Source organism: Podarcis melisellensis, assembly GCF_964234715.1.
Source record: "Podarcis melisellensis genome assembly, chromosome: 12".
Taxonomy (NCBI): Eukaryota; Metazoa; Chordata; class Lepidosauria; order Squamata; family Lacertidae; genus Podarcis; species Podarcis melisellensis.
Window position 1 is genome coordinate 60218254 of NC_138544.1, and position 23109 is coordinate 60241362.

General features: G+C 59.2%; 2 protein-coding genes across 3 annotated transcripts in view; one reads left to right on the forward strand and one right to left on the reverse strand.

Moving 5' to 3' along the window:
- Positions 1 to 10821, forward strand: GBX1 (gastrulation brain homeobox 1). Its single transcript, XM_081883109.1, has 2 exons — positions 1 to 492; positions 10187 to 10821. Exons 1-2 carry the CDS (start codon positions 24 to 26, stop codon positions 10753 to 10755), a joined length of 1038 nt encoding a protein of 345 aa, XP_081739235.1. The 5' UTR covers positions 1 to 23; the 3' UTR covers positions 10756 to 10821.
- Positions 10822 to 12686: 1865 nt separating this feature from the next.
- Positions 12687 to 23109, reverse strand: part of AGAP3 (ArfGAP with GTPase domain, ankyrin repeat and PH domain 3) — a 99092-nt gene continuing 88669 nt past the window's right edge. For both annotated transcript variants that reach the window (XM_081931533.1, XM_081931532.1), the window contains exons 14-18: positions 18929 to 19083; positions 18270 to 18360; positions 17337 to 17559; positions 13536 to 13791; positions 12687 to 13408 (exon numbers count right to left, since the gene is read on the reverse strand). In XM_081931533.1, the coding sequence (XP_081787659.1) occupies positions 13184 to 13408; positions 13536 to 13791; positions 17337 to 17559; positions 18270 to 18360; positions 18929 to 19083 (950 nt within the window). In that variant the 3' untranslated portion in view covers positions 12687 to 13183. The remainder of the gene's footprint in view (positions 13409 to 13535; positions 13792 to 17336; positions 17560 to 18269; positions 18361 to 18928; positions 19084 to 23109) is intronic.

The following is a 23109-nucleotide window of genomic DNA, read 5'->3' on the forward strand; positions in this document are numbered from 1 at the left end:
AGCAGCTGTCGGGGGCCGCGGCCATGCAGAGACCCACCGGCCAGGGCGCCGCCTTCTCCATCGACTCGCTGATCGGGCACTCGCCGCCCGCGCCGCGCTCCGGCCCGCTGCTCTACACCGGCTACCCAATGTTCATGCCCTACCGGCCGCTAGTGCTCCCCCACGGGCCCCTGCAGACGGCCGCTGGCCTCCCTCCGCTGGCGCCGCTGGCCTCCTTCGCCGGCCGCCTCACCAACTCCTTCTGCGCCAGCCTCGGCCAAGCTGTCCCGTCCATGGTGGCGCTCACTACCGCGCTGCCCAGCTTCGGCGAGCCCCCCGACGGCTTCTACCCGACGCAGGAGCTGCCGGCCGCCGGACGAGGCAACGCAGAGCCACCCTGCCGCCGCCGGAGCGCGCCTGACGGCGTGGAGAGCGACGAGCTGCCCCCGGGACGGGACAAAGGGCCGCCGGAGCCGCCCCTCCACTTCCCGGAGCCCTTCCCGGGCCTGGCAGGTAGGCGGGCGGGCGGGCGAAGGGAAGGGGCCCCGGTCGCCCTCCGAGCGCGGCTGCCTGAGGCGCGCGCAGAAACGTCCTGTGGGGCGGGAGGGCGGCGAAGTGAGGAGGAAGCTGCCGGAGGGAGTTGAGAGAACTTTTTTCCGAAGGGGGAAGTTTCCTTCCAAGCGTTTGGGGCAAAGAAGGAAGGATGAGCAAAAGTTCGCCCATGTCCGGGCCGAAGCAGGACCTTTCCCCGAACCCCACAACCAATCCGGTAGTAATGCCACTGGCCCCCTAAACGCAGGAACACGTCACAACAACACCCCCTTAGGCCAGGCATGTGGTGGTCTTGGTGAGACCACCCCCCTGAACTTCCTGGGTGGAACTTTGATTCAGGGTCTCACTTGGGGAGTCCTTTCGTCCACCACCCCCCCCTCCCGTGGGAGTTTCACTTGTGGTCCAGCAAAGGCGCCAAACATGCTCACGGAAGAAATTGAAGGGCGCGCGCGCTAGGGAAAGTATTTTCCATCACACAAGCACACAATCCAAGCCAGCCAAACTGGTGCAGTCAGGGGCCGTCTGTGTCAGGAGATGAGCTCCCCCCTTCTCTCTCTCTCTCTCTCTCTCTCTCTCTCTCTCTCTCTCTCTCTCTCTCTCTCTCTCTGTGTGTGTGTGTGTGTGTGTGTGTGAGGGGGGCAAGAGATTCCTCGCTGTGGGGTGGACGCATCGGCTTGGGGGGTAACCCTCCTCCCACCCTTCTGCGAAGTATACCCGGGCAGCGAGGGCGCGGAGTCCTGGGAAGGAGCGCGGTCCGCTGGACACCCCCGCAAAGAACTGTCCTCGGTGCTGGGACTTCTGTGAGCCGGCTCGGCAGGGGGGAGACCTAGAATCATAGAATCATAGAGTTGGAAGAGACCCCAAGGGCCATCGAGTCCAACCCCCTGCCAAGCAGGAAACACCATCAGAGCACTCCTGACATATGGTTGTCAAGCCTCTGCTTAAAGACCTCCAAAGAAGGAGACTCCACCACACTCCTTGGCAGCAAATTCCACTGTCGAACAGCTCTTACTGTCAGGAAGTTCTTCCTAATGTTTAGGTGGAATCTTCTTTCTTGTAGTTTGGATCCATTGCTCCGTGTCCGCTTCTCTGGAGCAGCAGAAAACAACCTTTCTCCCTCCTCTATGTGACATCCTTTTATATATTTGAACATGGCTATCATATCACCCCTTAACCTCCTCTTCTCCAGGCTAAACATGCCCAGCTCCCTTAGCCGTTCCTCATAAGGCATCGTTTCCAGGCCTTTGACCATTTTGGTTGCCCTCCTCTGGACACGTTTGTCAGTGTCCTTCTTGAACTGTGGTGCCCAGAACTGGACACAGTACTCCAGGTGAGGTCTGACCAGAGCAGAATACAGTGGCACTATTACTTCCCTTGATCTAGATGCTATACTCCTATTGATGCAGCCCAGAATTGCATTGGCTTTTTTAGCTGCCGCGTCACACTGTTGGCTCATGTCAAGTTTGTGGTCAACCAAGACGCCTAGATCCTTTTCACATGTACTGCTCTCAAGCCAGGTGTCACCCATCTTGTATTTGTGCCTCTCATTTTTTTTGCCCAAGTGCAATACTTTACATTTCCCCCTGTTAAAGTTCATCTTGTTTGTTTTGGCCCAGTTCTCTAATCTGTCAAGGTCGTTTTGAAGTGTGATCCTGTCCTCTGGGGTGTTAGCCACCCCTCCCAGTTTGGTGTCATCTGCAAATTTGATCAGGATCCCCTTGAGTCCATCATCCAAGTCGTTGATAAAGATGTTGAATAAGACCGGGCCCAAGACAGAACCCTGTGGCACCCCACTAGTCACTCTTCTCCAGGATGAAGAGGAACCATTGATGAGCACCCTTTGGGTTCTGTCAGTCAGCCAGTTACAAATCCACTGAATGGTAGCATAGTCAAGACCGCATTTTACCAGCTTCTTTACAAGAATATCATGGGGCACCTTGTCAAATGACCCACCTGCAGGTGATCGTGGAGGCGCCTCTCGTGGCCCCCGGCACCTGGGGGTGGGGGGCGACTAGCAGCAGAAAGGCCGCCTCGAAGGGCACTCAGGCACTGGGATCGGGCGACCGAGAATCTCGGCTTGGCGGCCAGCTGTGGTGCGCGTTGTGGGGAGAAAGCTGCTCCTGGTCCACTCCCGGATCTGCCTCCTCTTCGGCCGCGGAGAGCAGGCGTCCCCTAGCCCTGCGCCCCGTCTGGCTTCTTCCGCAAAGGCACCCCGATGCCCGCGCGGGTCTTTGGCGCCCCCGAGCAGGACAGAGCGCGCAGGGAGCGCCGGTCCAGCCGCTGCTTCTGCCTCCCGGTTCGAAGGGGCGCCCACAGATTTCCTCACTCACCCCCGCAGTTCCTCCGGAGCGACATCCCTTTGCCATCCAGCTTTTTCGGGGCCCCGGAATCCGAATTCTCTCCCGCTGACCAGCTGATTCCCGTGGCCCTTGCAGTGGGCAGCCAGGCTTTCAGAACAAGCGAGAATCAAATCACTTTAAAGAGAGAAGCGTCGCAACTCAGTCCTAGACACGTTTACTCAGAAGTCAGTCTCATTACGCTTAATTGGACTTACTCCCACTTAAGAGCCTGTAGAACTGCAATCTCCTTCCAATTGCAGCAAACTTGGGTACCCCGTGGCAAGAGGTTTCCTCTCGGGGAGGCCCGGCTTTCTGCCTTCCTCGCTTTCAGAGGGAAGCCTGAAGACCGACCCCCCCAGGAGGACCCAGGGCGGCCTCAATCCCGGCTGAGATTCTTCGCCTTCAGGAAGCTTCAGGCTGCTGCCATAGTTATTTTATTTGATTTATTAAATCTGTATACCGCCTTTCACCCGAAGATCACGGGGCGGTTCACAACATCAATACATTTCAAGCACATCTCTGCCCCCAAGAATATTTGGAACTGTAGTTTGCCCCTCACAGAGCTAGAATTCCCAGCACCCTGAACAAAATACAGTTCCCAGGATTCTTGTTAGGGTGCTTTGAATTGATGGTATGCCTTTACCTGGAAGTAAGCCCTCGTGGAAATAAATGGGACTTGCTTCTGAGTGGAGGGGGGGAATTGATTCTGGGGCCTGCAGCTTATTAATCGAGGGCTGGGTCTGTTTTAGTGACTGGGGTTTCCCCAACGCCACGCAACTGAAGGGCCCAGGATTTTACCTTCCCAGAAACGCCTCCTTGGTTTTGGCCCCTTCGCTGCGCTGGAGAAAGCGAGGGAGCCCCGGGTGGCGTGGGCTTTCACCACCAGCCCAGGGATTCTCTCAGCTTCCAAAAGGACGCTCATATCGAGGTTTGGGTGAATTTATTTGATTTTTAAAATATTTTTCGATTAATCAACTGAAAATATTTAGTTGGGTCAAGCCCTCCTCTGTATTGCGAAAACCCAGAAATGAGGAACGCCTCTCCGTTGACACCGGGGCCCCTCCCTCCCTCCCTCCCTCCCTCCCTCCCTCCCTCCCTCCCTCCCTCCCTCCCTCCCTCCCTTCCTTCCTTCCTTCCTTCCTTCCTTCCTTCCTTCCTTCCTTCCTTCCTTCTTCCCAGAGCTTTCCTGCCCATGCCATTTCTGTGCCAGGCGCACCAGCGGGTACCATTTCCCCTGCTTATAATTGTAGTGACCGCAAAAGCCATCTAGTCCAGCCCTCTGCGATGCAGGAATCTCAGCTAAAGCAGACCGATATCCAACTTCTGCTTGTCTCATGGAAACTTCTCTGGGCCTTGAAAGGCAGCTGGACATGGCTGAGCGGCAGCGGCGGGGGCTCCCTCCCTCCTTTTGGCATGGAGGGGTCCAAAGGCAGCGGCAACATATTTATTCAGAAATTCATTTGTATACCGCTTTAAAAAAAACAACACACACACAGCGGCAAATAAATGTATGTGTGTCTTTACATTTATTTGTTGTTGTTTTTTAAATAACATGTGTCAATAAAAATTTCACCTGGCCCTCTCTTCCGGGACTGCAGCTCTTCTTGGGCAAGGCCAGTTTCCCGAAGGCGAAAAGTTCTCTTCCCGCAAAGCGGTTTCGCAGCCCCACAACTAGAGAGGGGCGCTGATCAAACAGTGCGATGCCTAGGAGACGGCGAGCCATGGGGCGTAGGGGGGATTCGTTGTGCTGGGGGAGCTGGGGGGGTCATCTGTCCACCCTGCTTCCCTTTCCCCTCAAAATCGCCGGACTGTCGCTCCCCAGAGTAAAACGGAGTGGCCGAGGTGGCTTTACAAGGGAGTCACGGGAAGGACTCCGCCTGGCTTCCTCCAAGGCGCGGCATCCTGCTGGATCCCCAGGGATCGGAGATGGTGGGCGGGCAGTGAGATCGCGCGGGGACAGGAGGCTGCCCAAGGAGCTCAAGAGACGCAAATCGCCCTCCTCCTACCCAGTGACCCCTGCTCACTCCTAGTGGCCGGAGGAGCCTCTGCGTCCTCGAGGGCGCGTTTCCTTCGCCAACAGCCACTTCTGGGCGCTTCAGACCCATCGGTGCCACTTTTTATAGTGACATGGAATTGCAGAATTGGAAGGTACCCGCAACGGCAGTCCGGTCCACGCCATGCAAGGCAGGACTTTCAACAAAATAATCTCTGACTGGTTGCCCCCCCAACCTCCGTTGAAAAACCTCAAATGAATCATAGAGCTGGGAGGGACCCCAGCGGTCATCTAGCCCAACCCCCCGCAATGCAGCAGTCACAGCTCATGAATCCCCGACATGGCCTGGGGAGGGGGGGAGACTCTTAATTCTGCGCGCCAGGCCCACCTCGCGGGACTCCTCTTTCCTTCCGATGGCGCGGGGCCCACAGCCAGCGCTGTTCCTCTCCGCTGGACCCCGGGGAGGCAAGGGCGTGTGTGGGGTGTGTGCTTCTCTAAGGTGGGGTGTGCCCCTTGCACCCTGAGAGGAGGTGGCACCTGCAGCAGAACAGGATCCGAAGGGAAGAGCAGCGGAAAGGGCACCAGGAGAGCCGGGAAGCCGCCAGGCGGGAAAGCTGAGCGCGCTCCGGAAGGAGCCTTCGCGGTTAGGAGTCATCGGCAGCCTCCAACTCCTCCCTGAATTCGTCTCCATGTTGGTGGCCATCCCTGTCTCCCGTGGGAGGGAGTTCCACAGACGCTGCTTTGTGAAGAAGTCCTTGGATGCGTCTCTTCCGACGTCCCTTGGACGTGACTCCGCGGCTTCCTCGAGAGGGAAACTTCCAGTCCCTCCGCACCGCCTTAAACGCCTCTATCAACGCGCCCCCCTTTTTCTAAACTGAAAAGCCCCCAATACTGCAACTTATTCATAAGTGAGCCACTGCTGCAGCCACTTGAGTTATTCGTTTTAGTTCTTTTTTTGTACTGAACCTTTTCCAGCCCTGCCTGCAATACCGTTTCTTGATAGGAACGTGTGAAGCTGCTCTAGACTGAATCAGACCCGTGGCCCTGCAGGTCCCAGGCCTCCCCTGGACTTCTCTGCCCGTGTGAAGAGGTGAACCGGTTTGCCTCTGCCAGTGGCTGCGAGTCCTGCTTTGCAGAGGGTTGGACTGCATGACCCTCGGAGGTCCCTTCGGTCTCTAAAATTCTAGGACTCTACGGGGCGGCGAGGGGACGGCCTCGTGGCAGGATTCCCAGGGGCAGCAGATCCCAAGGCTGATCTTTATTCACCCCTGGGGCGTCATTTCGGGGTTCGCCTCAGGAGCCAACGTGTCTTGGGCCGGCCCTGCCCTCTCTCAAAATTGGCCGCACTGCCCCCCAGCACCGCTTGCTTGTCTCGTGCCTTCTTGAGAAGGCTTTTCCAAACCGAACTGTAGAGGGGGGGTGTCTCTTTCCTATTTTAACCTCCTCTAATTGAGGGGGCGCTGTCTCTGGGCGTGGGGTGGTCTTGCCCACCTTTTTATTGGCCACGCCCACCACTTACGTGCCATCCGGGAGGTAGGGGGGCGTTTTCTCAGAGGAAAGCCCCACCCGTCGACCACATTAACTGCCACCGGCTCTCGAGGGCGACAGACACGAGCCTTTCCCCGCGCGGTTTGTGAGGTAGGTTAGGCTGAGAAACAGCGACTGCCAGCCCCCCCCCCCCAGGGAGCTTCATGGCCGACAGGGTTGTTTTGAACCTTAGTTTCCCCTGTCCTACTCTAACCACTACCCCATACTGCCTCTCGACGGCTCCTCTCAGGGCCGTGGGGTGCTGGGCTTTGCGCACGGTCAAGAGAGGAGCCGCGGGGCAGGGTCTGGACAGGGCATTCTAGTCCCCTCGCTTCTCTCGAAAACCCTGGAAGCGGAGCCAGGATCAGGCTGGACGCCTGAAGAAGCCCAGACGGCGCCAGCGGTCCCTTCAGAGCCACATCTTGCCCAATCCACGCGTGTGGCTAGTCGTGGCCGTTTGAAACAGGTGGCTGTGAAAGGCCAAAGAACGACCTGGTGGAGGGTCCCAGGCTCAACGCCTGGCATGCAGCCTTTCTCAGCCTTAGGCCACAGTATTGTAGAATTGGAAGGGAACCCCTGGGGTCATCCAGTCCATCCCCCTGCAATGTAAGAATCTCATCTGAAGCATCCATCCCAGATTACCCCTCAATCTCTGTTTAGAAACCTCCAGGGAAGAAGAGTCCTGAACCACAGATGCCCCAGAGGGGGGGAGTTGGACTACAACTCCCATCATCCCTAGCTGGCAGAGATCATGGGAGTTGTAGTCCAACAACATAATTTGGGATCTCTTGTTGAGAAAGGCTGGTGGCTAGAGGGCTGTATGGCTCTCCTGTATGGCTCAGGCCCAAGCTATCGGAAAGATGGTATTCCCTCACAGGAACCTGCCCAGGTGCTCAGGTGAGGGTGTGAGGAAGCCCTTCTCTCAGTCTTGGGACTCTCACGGGGGACGTGGGAGGGAGCCTTCTCAGGGGCAACTTTGGAACTCCCTGCCTAGGGAAGCCAGACTGGTCCCTCCTTGTGCTTCTGCTGGCAGGTGAAGACCTTTTTGTTCCAACAAGCTTTTGGGAGCTGACTGCTTTTGAGATCTATCTATCTATCTATCTATCTATCTATCTATCTAGCTGTGTGTTTAATTTTTTTTCAATGATTATTTGCCCCCTATGATTTAACTGTTGTTCTTTTTATCTGTAAACTGCCTTGTCAGGGAGAAATAGAATAAATAGAATAATAACAATAACCATAATAGGGTTGGGAGAGAAATCCTGGAGGGTGGTTGCTGCCAGCCAGTGTAGACAATATTGAGCTAGACGGAGCAATGGTCTGGTTCAGCGAACGGCAATTTCCTCCACTCCTATGTCCACTCTTACTCCTCTCTCTCTCTCCTCGCCCCAACTGCCCCACAAGCTCAGCCAAGCCAGCTAGCCAATTTCCCGTGACCACTAGAGGCTGCCCTCATGCGGGGGTCTATCATGGAACGGGGGCTGCTGTGCAATGCCCAGCTCTGGGTGGCAGCTGCATGAGTTTATTCATTTCAGATGCTTTCATGCGAAGAGACAGAAGTAGGCTTGCAATGGGTTACAGTGCAAAGACCAGTCGCCTCCCCAGTTGGGAGTGGTGGGAGCAATGGGGCAGTTGTCACCTGACTCAGGAACTGCTGCCCCTGGCCTGTCACAGAGTCAGGGAATCATAGGGACACCAAGAGTAATTTAGTCCGGATACTGCCTCTTCTGAACTGAAACACCCCTGCTTTGCTTTTTATTGTGGGAGGCAGTGATGGGCCTGGGACATGATTTTAAGAATGAGAGTGCCTCTGAGCATATGCAGATTGCCCTTCTCTCACTGACTTGCTTTCCTGTGTTATGCAGGAAAGCAAGTCAGTGCAAAGTTTAGCTGTGACCACCTGGTATGGGGCCTCATCCTGCCTAGAGCAGACAGGCATCACCCTCAGGCAAAGAGTCCCACTGGATCCACCCCACCCACAGGGGCCTCTGGCAGCCTCCCTTCACTGTGGCCCCCTCCCCAAGAACTGGCACCCAGGGGTCTGCTACCCCTGAACAAGTTTTTTCGGGGGGGGGGGTTATAGAACCATGGATATTATTTATTTGACCTTATTAGTCACTTTTTAAATGAAAAGTAACTCAATGAGATTTACATATAAACAAACAAACCCACAGACACTGAAACCATCTAAAAGTAAAACAGCGAGTGGCCAAGCTGAAAATAGCATTTATTTATATATAAAAAGCAGGATTAAAACATCCCACCCACTGAAAGCAGCCACAGATGATTAAAGAACAAAGACCCGGAGAAAAATAACTCTTGCTCCTCCTCCATGTATTTTCTCATCCCCCTTTAAAGCCGCCGGTACATCTTGTGGTAGTGCGTTCCACGGATTAAGGCTCCTCTAGATTAAGGTTCCTCCAGGCTGAGGGTGGGCCCACGGCTCTCAGGAAAAGGGCAGGGGCGGCTCAGATGTGAGGTCTCCCACGGCCAAGCTATTTGCCAGGCGGGGGCTGCGTGGTGGGGGGAGGCAGGGACAGCCCAGCTTTTCCAGTCCCAGCTCTGTGCCATGCAAAGGGGCGGCGGGGGCAGGTGGCTCTGGTACTGCCTAAGCCCTTGCGGACCCTCCTCAGCCCACCACTGGTGTGGACGAAGGTGCTCTGCCCAGAGTTAGGCCATTGGCAGACACTGGCTGGCAGCAACGGCTCACCCAAACGTCCTTCAGGCTGCTTGTCACCTGATTGCAGGCGTCGGAGGTAGACTGCACCTGAATGAGGAGGTTTCATTCTGGGCAGGCAATGCTCTTGCCCACTGGTGGGCTTCTCCTGCTGCAGTTGGGTTAGAGCCCTTTCCCAGGCCAAGCCGGGGTGGGGGTCTGTGAGGGGAACCCCCACATTCTTTGCTGGCCAGGACTGGGGCAAGGTGGGGTGACTTTAATGACGTGGGGCATTTGACTTGCAGCCTGCTTGTGTTTGTGTGTGTGGAGGGGTCCCAGGAGTCATCTAGTCCAGCCCCCACTTTCTGGTTTGGCTTCCTAGGTGCAGAGAGCTTTTGAGCCTTGCTTCCCTGGAGGTTTATAAGCAGAGGCTGAACGGCCACCTGTCGTGGATGCTTGAGCTGAGATTCCTGCCTTGCAGAGGGCTGGACTGGATGACCTTTGGGGGTCCCTTCCAACTGTACGATTCTCCTATCAGGCTTCGCACACAAGAGTGATTCCTAGGAGCTTTGCTGCCTCCAACCCACAGCCCCTGGAACTCCAAGCCTCCCATAGCCCTGTGCTATCGAAGCACATTCAAAATACCCACCTGTTCCACACTTGGAATCATAGGAGGGGATCCCAAGGGTCATCCAGCTCAACCCCCCGCAACGCAGGACTTCTTTGCACTGCAGTTTACCACGCACAGAATGAGTTCCCAGAAACCCTGAACTAGCTTAGAGCACCCAGAATTCTTCGGGGTGGCAGAGGAAAAATGCGCTTTCGAGGCGAGCGGTGCACCCAGCCCGAGCCCCGCTTCCGCTGGCTCCGTTCCGGGGCGGGCAGTGTGTCGTGCCGCGACCCCCATCCCCGGTCCCTTCTCGCGGGGCAGGGCTCGGCTCGGCTGCTGCGTTTTGCAGCTGTAGAATTGCAGCAGAGTTGGGCGGGACCCGGGGGTCATCCATTCCAGCCCCGAGCAATGAAGGAATCGCAACTCGACCACGCGCAGGTGGGCTGGTGGGGCAGGGTGGGCGCGCCCGCCGGGTTCCCTTCGCCCCCCCCCTCACGTCTCCCCTCTGCCTGTCTGTTTTCTCTGAGCAGAAGTGAAGGCCTACAGTTCCGACGAGGAGAAGCTGGACGGGCGGCCCGGCGAGGCGGCGGGCGGCAGCGAGCGCGAAGAGGAGGAGAGCTCGGCCGAGAGCGAAGAGGAGCCCTTCCTGGACGGGGCGGGCGGCGGCGGCGGCGGCGGCAGTGCTCTGGGCGCCGGGCCCAAGGCCAAGGCCAAGCGGGTCCCCGGCGAGCCGGCCTCGTCGTCGTCGTCCTCGGGCTCTGCGCCCTCGTCGTCGGGGCCGGGCAAGAGCCGCCGTCGGCGCACGGCCTTCACCAGCGAGCAGCTGCTGGAGCTGGAGAAGGAGTTCCACTGCAAGAAGTACCTGTCGCTGACGGAGCGCTCGCAGATCGCGCACGCGCTCAAGCTCAGCGAGGTGCAGGTCAAGATCTGGTTCCAGAACCGGCGCGCCAAGTGGAAGCGCATCAAGGCCGGCAACGTCAGCGGCCGCTCCGGGGAGCCCGTCAGGAACCCCAAGATCGTCGTGCCCATCCCCGTCCACGTCAACCGCTTCGCCGTGCGCAGCCAGCACCAGCAGCTGGAGCAGGGACAGCACCCCTGAGCCCCCCCCGCCCCATGGACGGACTGCGCGGACGGGGAGGCGGGCGCCCCCGGCCGCCCCCGACCCTCTCCCTGCCCCCCGCACGCGCCCTTGTACCATAGCCCTTATTTATTCGGTGTAAAGTCTATACAGAGGGGCGCTCCTTCCTCAAGGCGGGCGGCGTCGGGGGCCCCGCACAACCCCCCCCCCGCCCGCGTCAATGTGTCAGTTCCGTGCAGAGTCGTGATGAAAGTCAATAAACTTACTTTTCTATTGGCGTGGCCCGCGGCTCAGTGTTGGGGCGACGGGGCGGGAGGTTGCCCCCCCCCATCCCGAAGCAGGAGTCCTTCCCGGCTGCGGCTGCCGTGGCTTCTGCAGAGCCCCCGCCGTACCGCCCCACTTCCTGACCCGCCCCAACGAGGCGGCCCCCTGGGGTGTCTGGCCCCCTGCAGGGAGGGGGGCGCCCCGTCCCCGCCTCCTTAGGCAGCACGCAAGTTCCGAGGGGGCCTCCTGCTTCCTGGGGGGCGGGGCGCGCGCGGTCCCAGCAGAGCTTTGCAAGCCAGATGTGCGGACGGGGACCTCCGACGAAGGCCAGGCGGCATGCGCTGCTCGTTGCGCAAAGAGTACAAGCCCGCTGCTGCCCTTCCACGGAGAAGGCACCCCAAGGCAGGCCCCACTTGCCCCCCTCCCAAGCCCAGTCAGTGGCTGAGCCCCGGCTGGCGGACCTGGGCCCATTCGGGCCACGTTGGAGAAGCTGCACAGGGCGGCCGGACCAAGCCTGGCCTGCTGCTCCCACCAAGCCTCCCGCGCCGAGCCCGCAGCAGCTCAAATGGCAAAGAACACGTCACATCATGTAACATGGTTTTAATAGCAGCAACCGGATCACACGATGCATGGTCCTGCTAGAGTTGTGTGCCTGCTGCCTCCGTGTGCGGGGTGCGAGTGTCACCCACCCCCTTGAAATGGCCCCCCCCCGTTGCCACTCCAAGACCCCATTCCCGCAGCTCAGACTGCGCTCCTGACTATCCCAAAGCCAAGCAGTCGCTCCCATTTGCAGGCAGCAGGGGCTCTTCTTCACCCCCCCTTCACAGGTCACAGAATTAGGTAGTTAGAAAGGATCCCAAGGGTCATCCAGTCTGACCCCCTGCAATGCAGGAATCCCAACTCCAGGTCCTTCCCCACAGGCAGGGCAGGGCAGCCACAATGCCCTGGAGGAGGAGGGAGCGCAACTCTTCTGGCAGGAGAGGCGGAGGCAACTTGTGGGGGTTACCCTGCTCCTGCTTGTGTCTGGACCCAATCCACCCCCCCAACAGGTCTGCCTCACGCACACCCAGATCCCCAGAGCGCAGGATGTGCTGTGGCTGAGCTTCTGCCTCCTCCCTCAGATGCCTCTGCTGTCCCAGGCAGAGCACAGGCAATTGATGCGCCTCCCCTGACGGACTGTGCCTGCTGGCCCCCTGCCCTTGACCTCCCCTGCCAGGGTCCCCACACCCTTGATCAACTGGGTCGCCCTCCCCTGCCCACCTTCCAGCTTGTCAACATCCTCCTTAAATTGAGGCGCCCAGAACTGGACACCGTATTCCAGGTGTAGTCTGATCAATGCAGAATCTCTTGATCTGGACACTAGACAGAAGTCTAGTTGATGCAGCCTGGAATAGCATTAGCTTTTTTTACTGCTGCATCACACGGTGGACTCAAGTTCAGCTTCGCTCCACCAAGACCCCTAACTCTGTTTCATACGGCCTGCTAGTTTGCCCGGCCGCTGGCCCTGCTCCCACCACAGCCAGGGGGTTACTGGGCAGGTGGGGGCTCCCCTGCCGCTCCCCCCCAATTCAGCCCGGCCTCTGTGCCCCCCCCCCCGTCCAGCCTCCCCTGGGCTGGGGGCAGCCCTGGCCCTGCTCCACGGAGGAGAAGAAGGAGAGAGAGCCACACTGTGTGGGGCAGTTGGTGGGTGAGGTGGGGCAGTTCTTTTATTGGGTAGCTGCTCGGTTGCTGCGGCAGGTCTTCCTCGCTCTCGCTCTCTCTCTAGCTCACACACACACACAAACGGCAAAGAAACCTTATTTACAGACCGTCATATAAATATTTCCAATGTACATTTTATACACAAGTGGCTGAGACGGGTGGGAGGCTGGAGAAGGGGGAGCAGCATCCAAAGTAGGGGGGCCACCCCAGGTCTGTCCCAGAAAGGCTGCAGCAGTGGACGCGGGGAAGGCAAGGGGGGGGCTCTATAGTACTGACACACCACAAGTGCAGCCAGGGGGAGGGGAAGGGGCTTCCCTTTCTCTTGGCCCTCTGGGGTCCCGTGTTCCCTTTTTCCTGGGGGGTAGGAAGGAGGGTTGCCCACACGGAGGATGGCAAGGAGAGGCCCTCGGGTGCCTAGGGCCGGTGCCTTTGCCCCACGCCCGTCTACCGCCAGGACCGGCCCCCGCAGCGCTGCCAGGGGGGCTCAGTGGGCCGTGGGGGACGGGGGCTCGGGGGAGAGAGCCCCGGAAGGGGAGGCGTTGTTGTTGAGGTTCCTGCGGGGCAGGCTGGGCGTGAGGGAGCTCATGGGGGCGTCGCTGGGGCACCCGTGCTGGAGCAGGATGTCCACACATTCTTGGCTGCCGGCCCGGCGGGCGTAGGCCATGGGGGTGAGGCCTCGGGCGTCGCGGCTCTTGACGTCCACTCCGTACTGCAGGCAGAGGAAAAACAGCGGCAAGGACGCTGGTCAGGGAGGGGGCAGCTGGGGGGTCCTCTCCTGCCAGCCCCCTGCCCGGCCTCCTCCGCTCCCCCCACCCCCCTGGAAGGCCCTGTGTTACCCAGATGAGGAGCTGCGTGAAGACCACGTTGGCCATGGCGCTGGAGAGGTGCAGGGCGGTCCGGCCGTCTCCGTCCCCGTAGGTCTCGTTCACCTCCTCCTTGGTGCCGTGCGCCAGCAGAGTGACCACGGCCCGCAGGTCGTCCTCCACCACGGCCCGCAGCAGCTGCTGCCCCAGGGGCACGTCCGAGTGGGGCAGAGGGGCCAGGAAGAGCTTCTGCTCATACTTGGCCCGGATCCAACGCTCCTTCTCCTCCCTGCAGAAGCAAAAGCGGGTGGCCGCCTGTCAGGGACGTTTCAGCCGCAACTCCTGCCTGTGTGTTTCGACTAGATGACCCCTGGCTTCCCTTCCGCCTCCACCATGCTGCGATTCCAGGGAAGGGGGCACTGCACAGAGACGTCTCCGTCCTGCACGCCCCCCATAAAGGCGGCCTGCCCCCTGGGATCGCCATCTATCACGCAGCCCCAGCGGAAAGGCCAGCCCCCGCGCTGGAGGGCAGGAGGAACGGGCTAGACGCCGACGGAGTCGCGGCTGCGGCATTATCGCCAGTGGCGTCTTGCCGCCCGCACAAAGGCGCTGGTGCCGAGGGGCCCCCGATCGATGCTGCCGGCACCCCATTGCTATCTGCTGGCCATTCTATCCATCTGCATCTTGCCCGGCGCGATCAATACTGGCGGCAGAGCATGCTCAGTGCCTCCTGCCCCCTGACCTGCTCTTATCCGCTGATAAGGCAGCAGAAAGGGCTCTTGTCTGGGTGTCGGGATGAGTGAGTGACAGCGCAGGGGCTCCGATAGGGACACACAAGGCAGCCTCCCCAGGGGCCGGGGCAGCCATGCAACTGCCTGTAACCCCTTCTTCTCCAGGCGCAGAATCAGCCCTCCTACACACGCTGCTCCTCCTGACTCTCCGGCAAGCAGAGAGGCTGCTGAGAGGGGACCTGCTCTCTTGCCCCCCGTGGCCATGGCAAAGGCAGGGCACCAGCTCTGCCCCAGTGAGCGCTTCAGATCCGTAACACACACACAGTGTCCCAGACAGTTTGGCACCCACTCTGCCCCCAAGGGGAGCTGGCTGGCACCTGATTTTGCTCTCCGCTGTGGCTCAGAGGTGGGGCTGGCCCAGGAGCGAAGGGGGTGCTGTGGTACCTCCTAGTTCAGGCATTTGTGGGAAGCAGCAGAGGCATTTGCCATGCCAAAGTGGGTCCCGACTGCCACCCCCCACCCAGGCAGCACCAGCCCCTCTCTGAATCACTGGGAGCTCTGGCCAAGAAAAGCCACCCGACTTGTGGGGCAGCCAAGCCCTCCTCTGACAGGAGAACCAAGCGTCTTCCTCCTCCAAGGGCTTGCTCAGAGATGGGGGGGCCTGTGGCCTTTTCCAGACGCTGTGAGGCCCCAGCTGCCATCTGCCCCCTGCAGCCAGCATGGCCAATGGTTAGGGCTAAGGGGGGCTGCACTCTAGCAACACATGGAGGGCCTCAGGCACCCCCAAGCCCTGGCAGAGAAGAGCCTGCGAGAACGATCCTTGCAGCTCCTGACAGAAATAGAAACAAACCAATAATAATTATAATAATAATGAAACCACCTTCCACCCGCATCACCACCTCCAGGTCTGGCCTTACGATGCCTCAGAGGAAGCGCATCAGAGCTTCAGAGACCAGGGGACGGGATGATTCCAGAGCGTTAAGCAGTCTCCAGCATTTGCATTTCCTCTTCCTGCCCAGCTGCGCTAATTGCGGAAATTAAGGCTTTACCTGTCTGCTTGGAGCGGGAAAAGAGCCGCGCTGCCTTCCCAGGTCAGCTGGAGAGCTGGCCCTGCTGCGGTGGAGGCACACTGGGCTCTAATGACTGCAGAGATCTCCCTCTCCCTGGGGGTGGGTTCCCCCCTTTGCTCTGCTGCTGCTCCCTTAGGGGTTGAGGCTGCACCATCCTGAGCCCCGTGCCAGTCAGGGAAGAAGCATTGCCACCCCAGGCTGGAACCTGCCTGCTCTCTTGCTGGCTCCCATCATACGGAAAACAGCTTTGACTCTTGAATGTTGAGGAAACTCCCCTTTCAGAGTCTCCTGGGGGTCTGGGCATCCTGGGCCTCACACCCCAAATGCCACCTTGCTAGTTAATGCGGAAGAGCCACAGCCGATGGGGGCCCTGCAACGTCCGTCAGAGGACGAGGGGGATAGCTGGTCCCTCACAGCTGAATGGGGAGGAAGGACCTCAGTCCTTCTGAGGTGCACAGGGAGGCCCCATTTTGAAAATAAAGAAATTTTCCCTTCCAGTAGCACCTTAGGGACCCACTAAGTTTGTTATTGGTATCAGCTTTCGTGTGCACGCACACTTCTTCAGATACCCATTTTGAGGCAGCCATATACAAACGGCCTCTTTTCTAGTTCCTCTATTAACCTGAGTGGAGAATGGGGGTATCTGGAACCATCCAGACACTCTTGCTCTCAGTCACAAAACTGTAAGCAGCAACCTATTATAGATTGTAGAGATTATTATTAGTGGCCGTTTTATTATGTTTGGTGTGACTGCACTGCAGAACTGGGCACTTTGCATGGCAATTTTTCGCTGTGCAATAAAGAGATATTGACTGACACCCCCCCTCCCCCCCAAGTCCATGCATGGGTTTGGGCTACTGCTCCCTGGATGAGACTTTAAATGTTCAGTTTTCAGACGTTCCTAAAAACCAGAGACGCCCATGAACCAAATTTCAGATAAAGAGCTTAGAATGTGGACTTCAAGAAGATCAAACCTCTCTATTCTGAAGGAAATCAGCCCTGAGGGCTCACTGGAAGGACCGATCCTGAAGCTGAGGCTCCAAGACTTTGGCCACCTCATGAGAAGAGAAGACTCCCTGGAAAAGACCCTGATGTTGGGAAAGATGGAGGGCCCAAGGAGAAGGGGACAACGGAGGACGAGATGGTGGGACAGTGTTCTTGAAGTGACCAGCATGAGTTTGACCAAATTGCGGGAGGCAGTGGAAGACAGGAGGGCCTGGCGTGCTCTGGTCCAGGGGGTCACCAAGAGGCGGACACGACTAAACGACTGAACAACAACAACACCAAGTCTATGAACGTCCAGTTCTCAGACTACATGTGTTTGAGGTCACAGAGAAGTGCTCTCGCAATTCTGACGCCCCCCTTTGTGAGTGTGTGCCTTTTGGGGCCTTTCAATCTGGCAGGTCTGAGATGCAAATCCACGCCTTCAAAGGGTCAACTCTTCCTCCTGTAACCTCCACCCTAAATTTACAGCCTTCTGGTTATCGCAAACTGGCTAGGTGTTTGTCCCAGCAGCAGGTGCTGGGGGAGGGTGCCCCCGCCAGTCCCTTCAGTTTGCTAGCCTGCTGCCTCCTCAGTTTTGTCAGAGGGCAGCTGCCCCCTCACCAGCGCAGGGGTAAGATTCAGTGGCCAGGCTAGTTGGCAGCTTGCCCTCGGCCTCAGGCAGCCAGATGTTTTGAGCCTCTCCTCTTATTTCTTGAAAAATGCACACACCACTTTTTTGTTTGCCATCTCAAACAAAAAGCAACTCCCACTTGACTGGAATTCCTTCAGGTTTCAGACCTTTTTCTGAACTTGGTCCTGCCCCGGGAAGGGATTCTTCTCCCAGCCTGAGGCTGTTGCCCCAATCCAACACAAGCACTAGAGAAGTGAGAGGACGGGGGGGCACCTCTGGCCCCCTTTCTAGAACCAGGCACAAGAGCACCTTCCCCCCACCAAGCGCATGGAGGCCCCCACGGGGCAGCCGCCTGAGTGGCGAGTCCTGGGAGCCCTGGCCGCAGGGGGCACAGCGGCCTCCGTCAGAAGCGGCCTACCTGCAGCTCTCCGGGGGCGGCTTGGGGTAGTTCTCGATGGCGCCTTCCCACACGGAGTTGGCCAGTGTGTTGCCGATGGCCGTCATCACCATCACCAGCTCCAGAGGCCAGTCGTCCAGGTCGAGGGAGCGTACGCGAGAGAGGTGCGTGCCCAGGTTGCGGTGGATGCCGGAGCACTCGATGCAAATGAGGGCGCCCAGGTTGAGGCTGGCCCAGTCCGGGTCTGCGGAGGGGCAGGCAAATTAACACCTGAAAGGGACCCCCGTCCTCAGGAGCCCGCCTGCCAGAGAGTGGCTTCTGCTGGCTCCCCCTCCCTCTCTCCCCATAGAAACCAAGTTCAGGTGAGATTTAAGGGTCCAGACGAGGGCAGGGTGTTATGGAATGCCTGGAGACGCCCCCAAAGGACCCATTCAGCACCCCAGGAGTTTCAGCAGAGCACCCCAATAGTCATCTGCACCTGAAGCTGACTTTCCCACCCTGTCCCTCCCTCCGACCCAATACCTTTGGGAATGGGCTGCAGAGCCAGCAGCCAGGACAACAGCTCCCCCCCCCGCCCATGTTTGGCTTTAGACAGAGATGCGTTTGGTGAGGGCTGACCGCTGGCAGCGAGGAATCATCTCAGGGCAAAAGCGCCCCTCTCCTGCCAGAGCCATCCTCACCCAGGCTGGGCAGGTGGGGGAGAAAAGGGTCTGGGTGGGTGGGGGCATCCTGGCTGCAGCCAAAACCCAAGAAGCACTTTTGGCGCAGGGCTTTCAGGAGCCGCTCTCTTCTGTGTGGCCTGGGCACACACTGGCAGAGAGCTTTCCCTCACCCCTCAAGGCAACAGTTTGCCGCCTCCGACTGCTCTGTCCAGACCTGTGGAGGAGCTTCTGTCAGCAGGAAAAGACACCCCTGCTCCTCACCACCCCCCGCCACCGCCAGGCCGTCACTCACTGGGCGCATCGCAATCCACACAGAAGCTGTTTCCGCGCACGGTGCGGATGGACTGCAGAGCGAGCGCATCGCTGTGGCTGCCCAGGCGAGCCTGAAAGAAAGGCAGACATTGCGTCCTGTGAGGGGTTCCTGTCTCCCCCCATCTGCCTCCTTCCTGCTCAGGGCCACTGGGAAAGGAGGGGGAAGCAACAGGAGAAAGCCAATGCACAGGCTGCAGGGGCTGAAGCGCCATCACTGTGACCAGCCCTGCCCAATTTCCTCAGGTACCATGAATCAGAACTGCCAGGATCTTTGGACCTGGATGCTCCCAGCCCCCCTGCTTTCAGATCTGCATGTGGACCCCCAGCAGTGAGAGAAAGTGAGTTTGCCCATGTGCAAGGACACTCCAGCAGCTGGGTCCTGCCTCGACGGCCAGGTGTGCTGTGGGCGTCTTGCAGGTGCCAAGCCAGAGAGACCCTCCTCAACCCAGACAGAGGTGCTACCCCAACCCAGGGCTCTTCTGCTGCCCCTGCCCTCACCCCATTGCTCCGCCTCTCCTGTCTGCCTAGGAGCAGGGCAACCCCACGCCCTTGACGGTGACACAGGATGGCAACGCGGCCCATGATCCCCTCCCGGCAGGCCGCGGATCACAGCCGCTTTGCCCCCCCCGACAGACCTACCTTGTTCTTGCTGCTCTCGCAGCCCTGGAGACTTGCCAGGATCTGGCTCTCAATGGCTTGCACCCAGAGCTCCCTCTCCTCTGCCGTGGAGGCCTCAAAGAGCCACGACTGGCCCGTCAGAGACACAATGACAAACTCAAAGGACTCGTCTTGCTCTGGGGGAGAAAGAGGGGAGAGGCTCGCTTGAAATGAACAACTGCCTGACTCTTAGAAGACATCTGAAGGCAGCCCTGTTCAGGGAAATTTTTAATGTTTGATGTTTTATTGCATTTTTAATATTTCGTTGGAAGCCGCAAAGAGTGGCTGGGGAAACCCAGCCAGATGGGCCGGGTATAAATAATAAATAATAATAATAATAATAATAATAATTATTATTATTATTATTATTATTATTATTATTTGAAGAGGGCTGCCAGATGGCCAAAGCAGGCAAGCTCTTTCTCCAACCCAGTCCCTTGTCTCCAGCAAAGGGGAGTCACGTCACAAACCTCGTTTCCTGGAGGAGAGTCGGGTGGTGCGAGGGATGGCAAAGCCCCCACGCTATTCAGGCTCCAAACCTTGACCTGCAGCCCCTGGCACCGGCTCCCAGGCAACCTTTGTCCCTCTGTTACTCCCCTCCTTTAGGGAAGCACTTAATCCATTTCTACCTGGGAGGAGAGAGGCAGCCCCTCCTCAGGAGAAAGCCTGGGCCCCTGAGCAGCAGCAGCAGCAGCAGCACTGCAGGGTCACCTGAGAAGGGAGGCCCCCAGGGCCCCCCACAGTCCAGGAGGAGCAACTGGTGGCCTGCAGAGCGACTAAATGGCCTCAGGCAAAAATGATGGATGGGTTTTTTTTGGTGGGGGGGCATGCTTTTATTTTAGGACCTAGTCAAGTTTGGGGAGGAGGTGCGCAGCGGCCAGAGCAAAACAGTCTCTCGCCCTTTCCTGCAGGGGCCTCCCAGAGTGGCCCCAGCCGGAGACAGGACAGGGGCCAGAAGATGGGCAGCTTGCAGGGGCTATCGAGGGGGGTTGCCCCCCAGGGCAGATGCCTGCCCAGCTGCTGCTGCTACCGCCCTGGAGGAGAGTTGCCGGGGGCCAGGAGTAATCATCCCATGCGATGTCACAGCCCAGCTCATAGCAAAATGATGTGTAATTCCCTAATTAGTGTTATGCAAATAACATCCTCAGCTCCATAATGTGGCTTCCTCACTCTCTGTGAGAGACAGGCAGGCAGGGCCAAGGGAAGGGAGTCCTGGCCCAGCATGGGTGAGCTCTTGGAGCCAGGCCCTTTCCCCAGACCCCACGCTCCCTCGCCCCCAGGGGCACCTGGCTTGCTCCCCCCACACCCAGTCAGGTCAGGCAGGGGCCTCCAGGGAGGGGAGGGGAACCAGCGAGCAGAACAGGCGCCCCAGAGTCCTCTCCCCCAGGGGGCTGGGAGCCCAGAGCCCGGCCTCCCTCTCCAGATGGCGCCCGCTCAGCTAGGGGTCGGGGCTCCCAGCTCCCTCCTTCCAGCGCCATGCCCTCCCCCAGTGCATCATGGGGAAGCTGCCAAGACTTTAAACCTGTTGCCCCCCACCTCTTGAGGGGCACAGAGAGACAGGTGGGGTCAAGGGAAGAAAGCCTTGGCCAGGCCTTCTCTTGGCTCCCCCCACCTCAGCATCTCCCTTTGAACCTTTCGGACCCCAAGGCCTGCCAAACCCTTCCTTGTGCCTGTCCCCCTGTCCTTGGCTTCATTGCAGGGGGCTGGGCTGGATGACCCTTCCAGCTCTGTGGCTCCAGGCTTCTGTGACCCCTTGTGACTGTCCTCTGCCCCTTCTTAGAGAGGAGAGTGGGCATCGCTGCAGGCTCCGTGGTGCCAGTCACAGGTGCAGCATCAGGAGGCACTGCTTGGGAGGTGACAAAGCCATGGCGCTCTGCCCACATTTCCTTGCCAGCCCGTCGTCCATCTCCGGCCATCTCTGCCCTGGCAGGTGGGACCTTGAGAGCTGCAGCAGGGCTTGGGGGGGGGCCCGGAGGAGACCCCTGGAGGACATGTGGCCTTACGCATGCCAGTCCCTTGCCCATCTCGCCCCCGCAGCCTGTGTCTGGAACAGAGGAGGTTTCTGCCTGGGCAAGGGGTCCTCTCCATCCCTGCGGGACTCCAATGCGGAGAAACAACGGGGAGGGGGAAGAGAGCTCAGCGCCTCGCCATGCAGCCCCCCCATTTCAGTGCATTCCTCTGGGCCCAGCAGCTCGCTCCCCCCTCCCCAAACTCATTAGCTCAGTGACTGACCAACTGAGAAATTAGAGGAGCATTTGGGTAATTTGACGAGAGACTGGGATGGGCTTCTGCGGAAAGGCTGGCGAGGGGGCCGTGGGGGGCCTGGCACGGAGAGTCTCCTGCTCCGGATCTCTCGCTTGCTGTGGGGCTGGCCAGGAAGGGTGTGAGAAGGGGGGAGGGCTAAGCCACGTCCGCGTGCGGCTCCCCAGGAATTAGTGGGCAGTGGAATGAGCGAGTGCGTTTCTTGATTATTTTTTGATGATGTTTCGCAGGCTGAACGCTCTGAAGTACTCCTGAGCAAGCCAGGCAGCCTCCTCGCCGCGGCAGCGGCTGCTAATGGGTGTTAACCCCGCGACCTCGTCTCCAACGCTGCCTGGGCAACAAGCCCTCCAAATGAGAGGGAAATTAGCAAGGCCACGAGGGGAGCAGGGGAGCGAGGCCAGGCGCCCCCCCCGCCAAGCCAGACCCCCCCTCGCCTGCACCTGCCCCCCAGGGCATCTTCCGAGGAGGGAGCACGTGCCGGAGGAGTCCCGGGGGGACGTCCCTTGGCAGGTGCCGTGGAAGAAGGGAGAGATCCGCCACCCCACTCTCTATGGGGTTGGCCCCATGCCACCCTCCGCTGCTCCGCGGCAAAGCACCTGCCCTCTTGCCTTCTTCACACCAGGGCTGCTGGTGCGAGCGGGATCTGCAGCCGGGCCCCTCTCTGGCCCCCCACGAGCGAGGCTGCCCCCTGGCATCATGGCAGCCCCTCATCGCTCGGAGAGGGACTTGGCACCTCCGCAATCGAGCAGGCGTTGTGGGGGGGATGCACGAGGCGGGCGCCATTCGTAAATGTCATTGCGCTACCGCCTCATTTTGCAGCTCATTAAACCCAATATTCCTAACCTGTATTAGTGCATCAGGGACAGACCCCCCCTCCCCCCTCCCCCCCACACTGCCAGGCAGACGGAGGGAGCCCACAAGCACACGGCTGAAGGCCGCCCCATGGAAACGGACAGGGGGAGCCCTCACAAGCGAGGAGTGGGGCCTCCCCCTGGCACAGCCCCTGTGGTTGGGGGCCAGGAAGGGGCAGCCAGAAGTAGGAGGTTGGGGGGCTGGAGAGGGGTGGGGGGCATGGCGGCTTCCTAGCTTGCCTCTCCATTGCAGGAAGTGGGGAGGCAAGGTTCCCAAAGGGACATGGGGCAGGGTGGGGGGGCAAGGATCCAGCAGGGCTGTCAAGGAGCAGGAGGAACATGGAGACCGGGCGTAATCCCTGGCAGTCTGGTGGGGGCCGCTCAGGAGCGCCCACCAGCCGGCAGCAAGGGTTCTCCAACAGGCCCTGACAGGCAGCATTAATCACAGCCACCGCCCCAAAGAAACTCTTTGCCAGCCGCGGTTTCCCTGCGTGGGCTTTGCAACAAAAGCACATCACTGGGCTGCTGCTCAAGAAGGTGCTGAGGGGCTGCCAGGCTGGTGCTGAGCGCCTCCCTCCTTAAGCCCAGGAGGACTTCATTGGCCAGGGACAGACAGACAGCCAAGGGACCCCGGCCGGGAGGAAGTAGCTGAGGAGGAACCCTGCCCCGATCCCTCCCACCCCAGCTCCACCGGCCACGTTTTGCTCCCAGGAGTTCAGCTGCCACACACCCAGCTGGTCGGGGAGTTTGCAAAAGTTGGGCGGGGGGGGGGGCTGCTGCTCCGCCGCCCTCTGCCACGGCTGCCTGACGCGCCCTGGTGCACTTTGCAGACGCTCCCTGAGCAGTTTGACACAGTGGCGGCGGCGCCTCGCTCTTTAACATGCGGCCATGTAAAAAAGCAACAGCTCCGTGCGTGATTTATGATACTTCAGAACAACGAAGATTCAATTGCGCTGCACGTCCTCGCCTCTGATTACCTCCTAAATGAGATAAACTGATGGCAATTCATCCCGAGACCTCACCCACTCTCCCAGGGTGCCAACCTGAGGC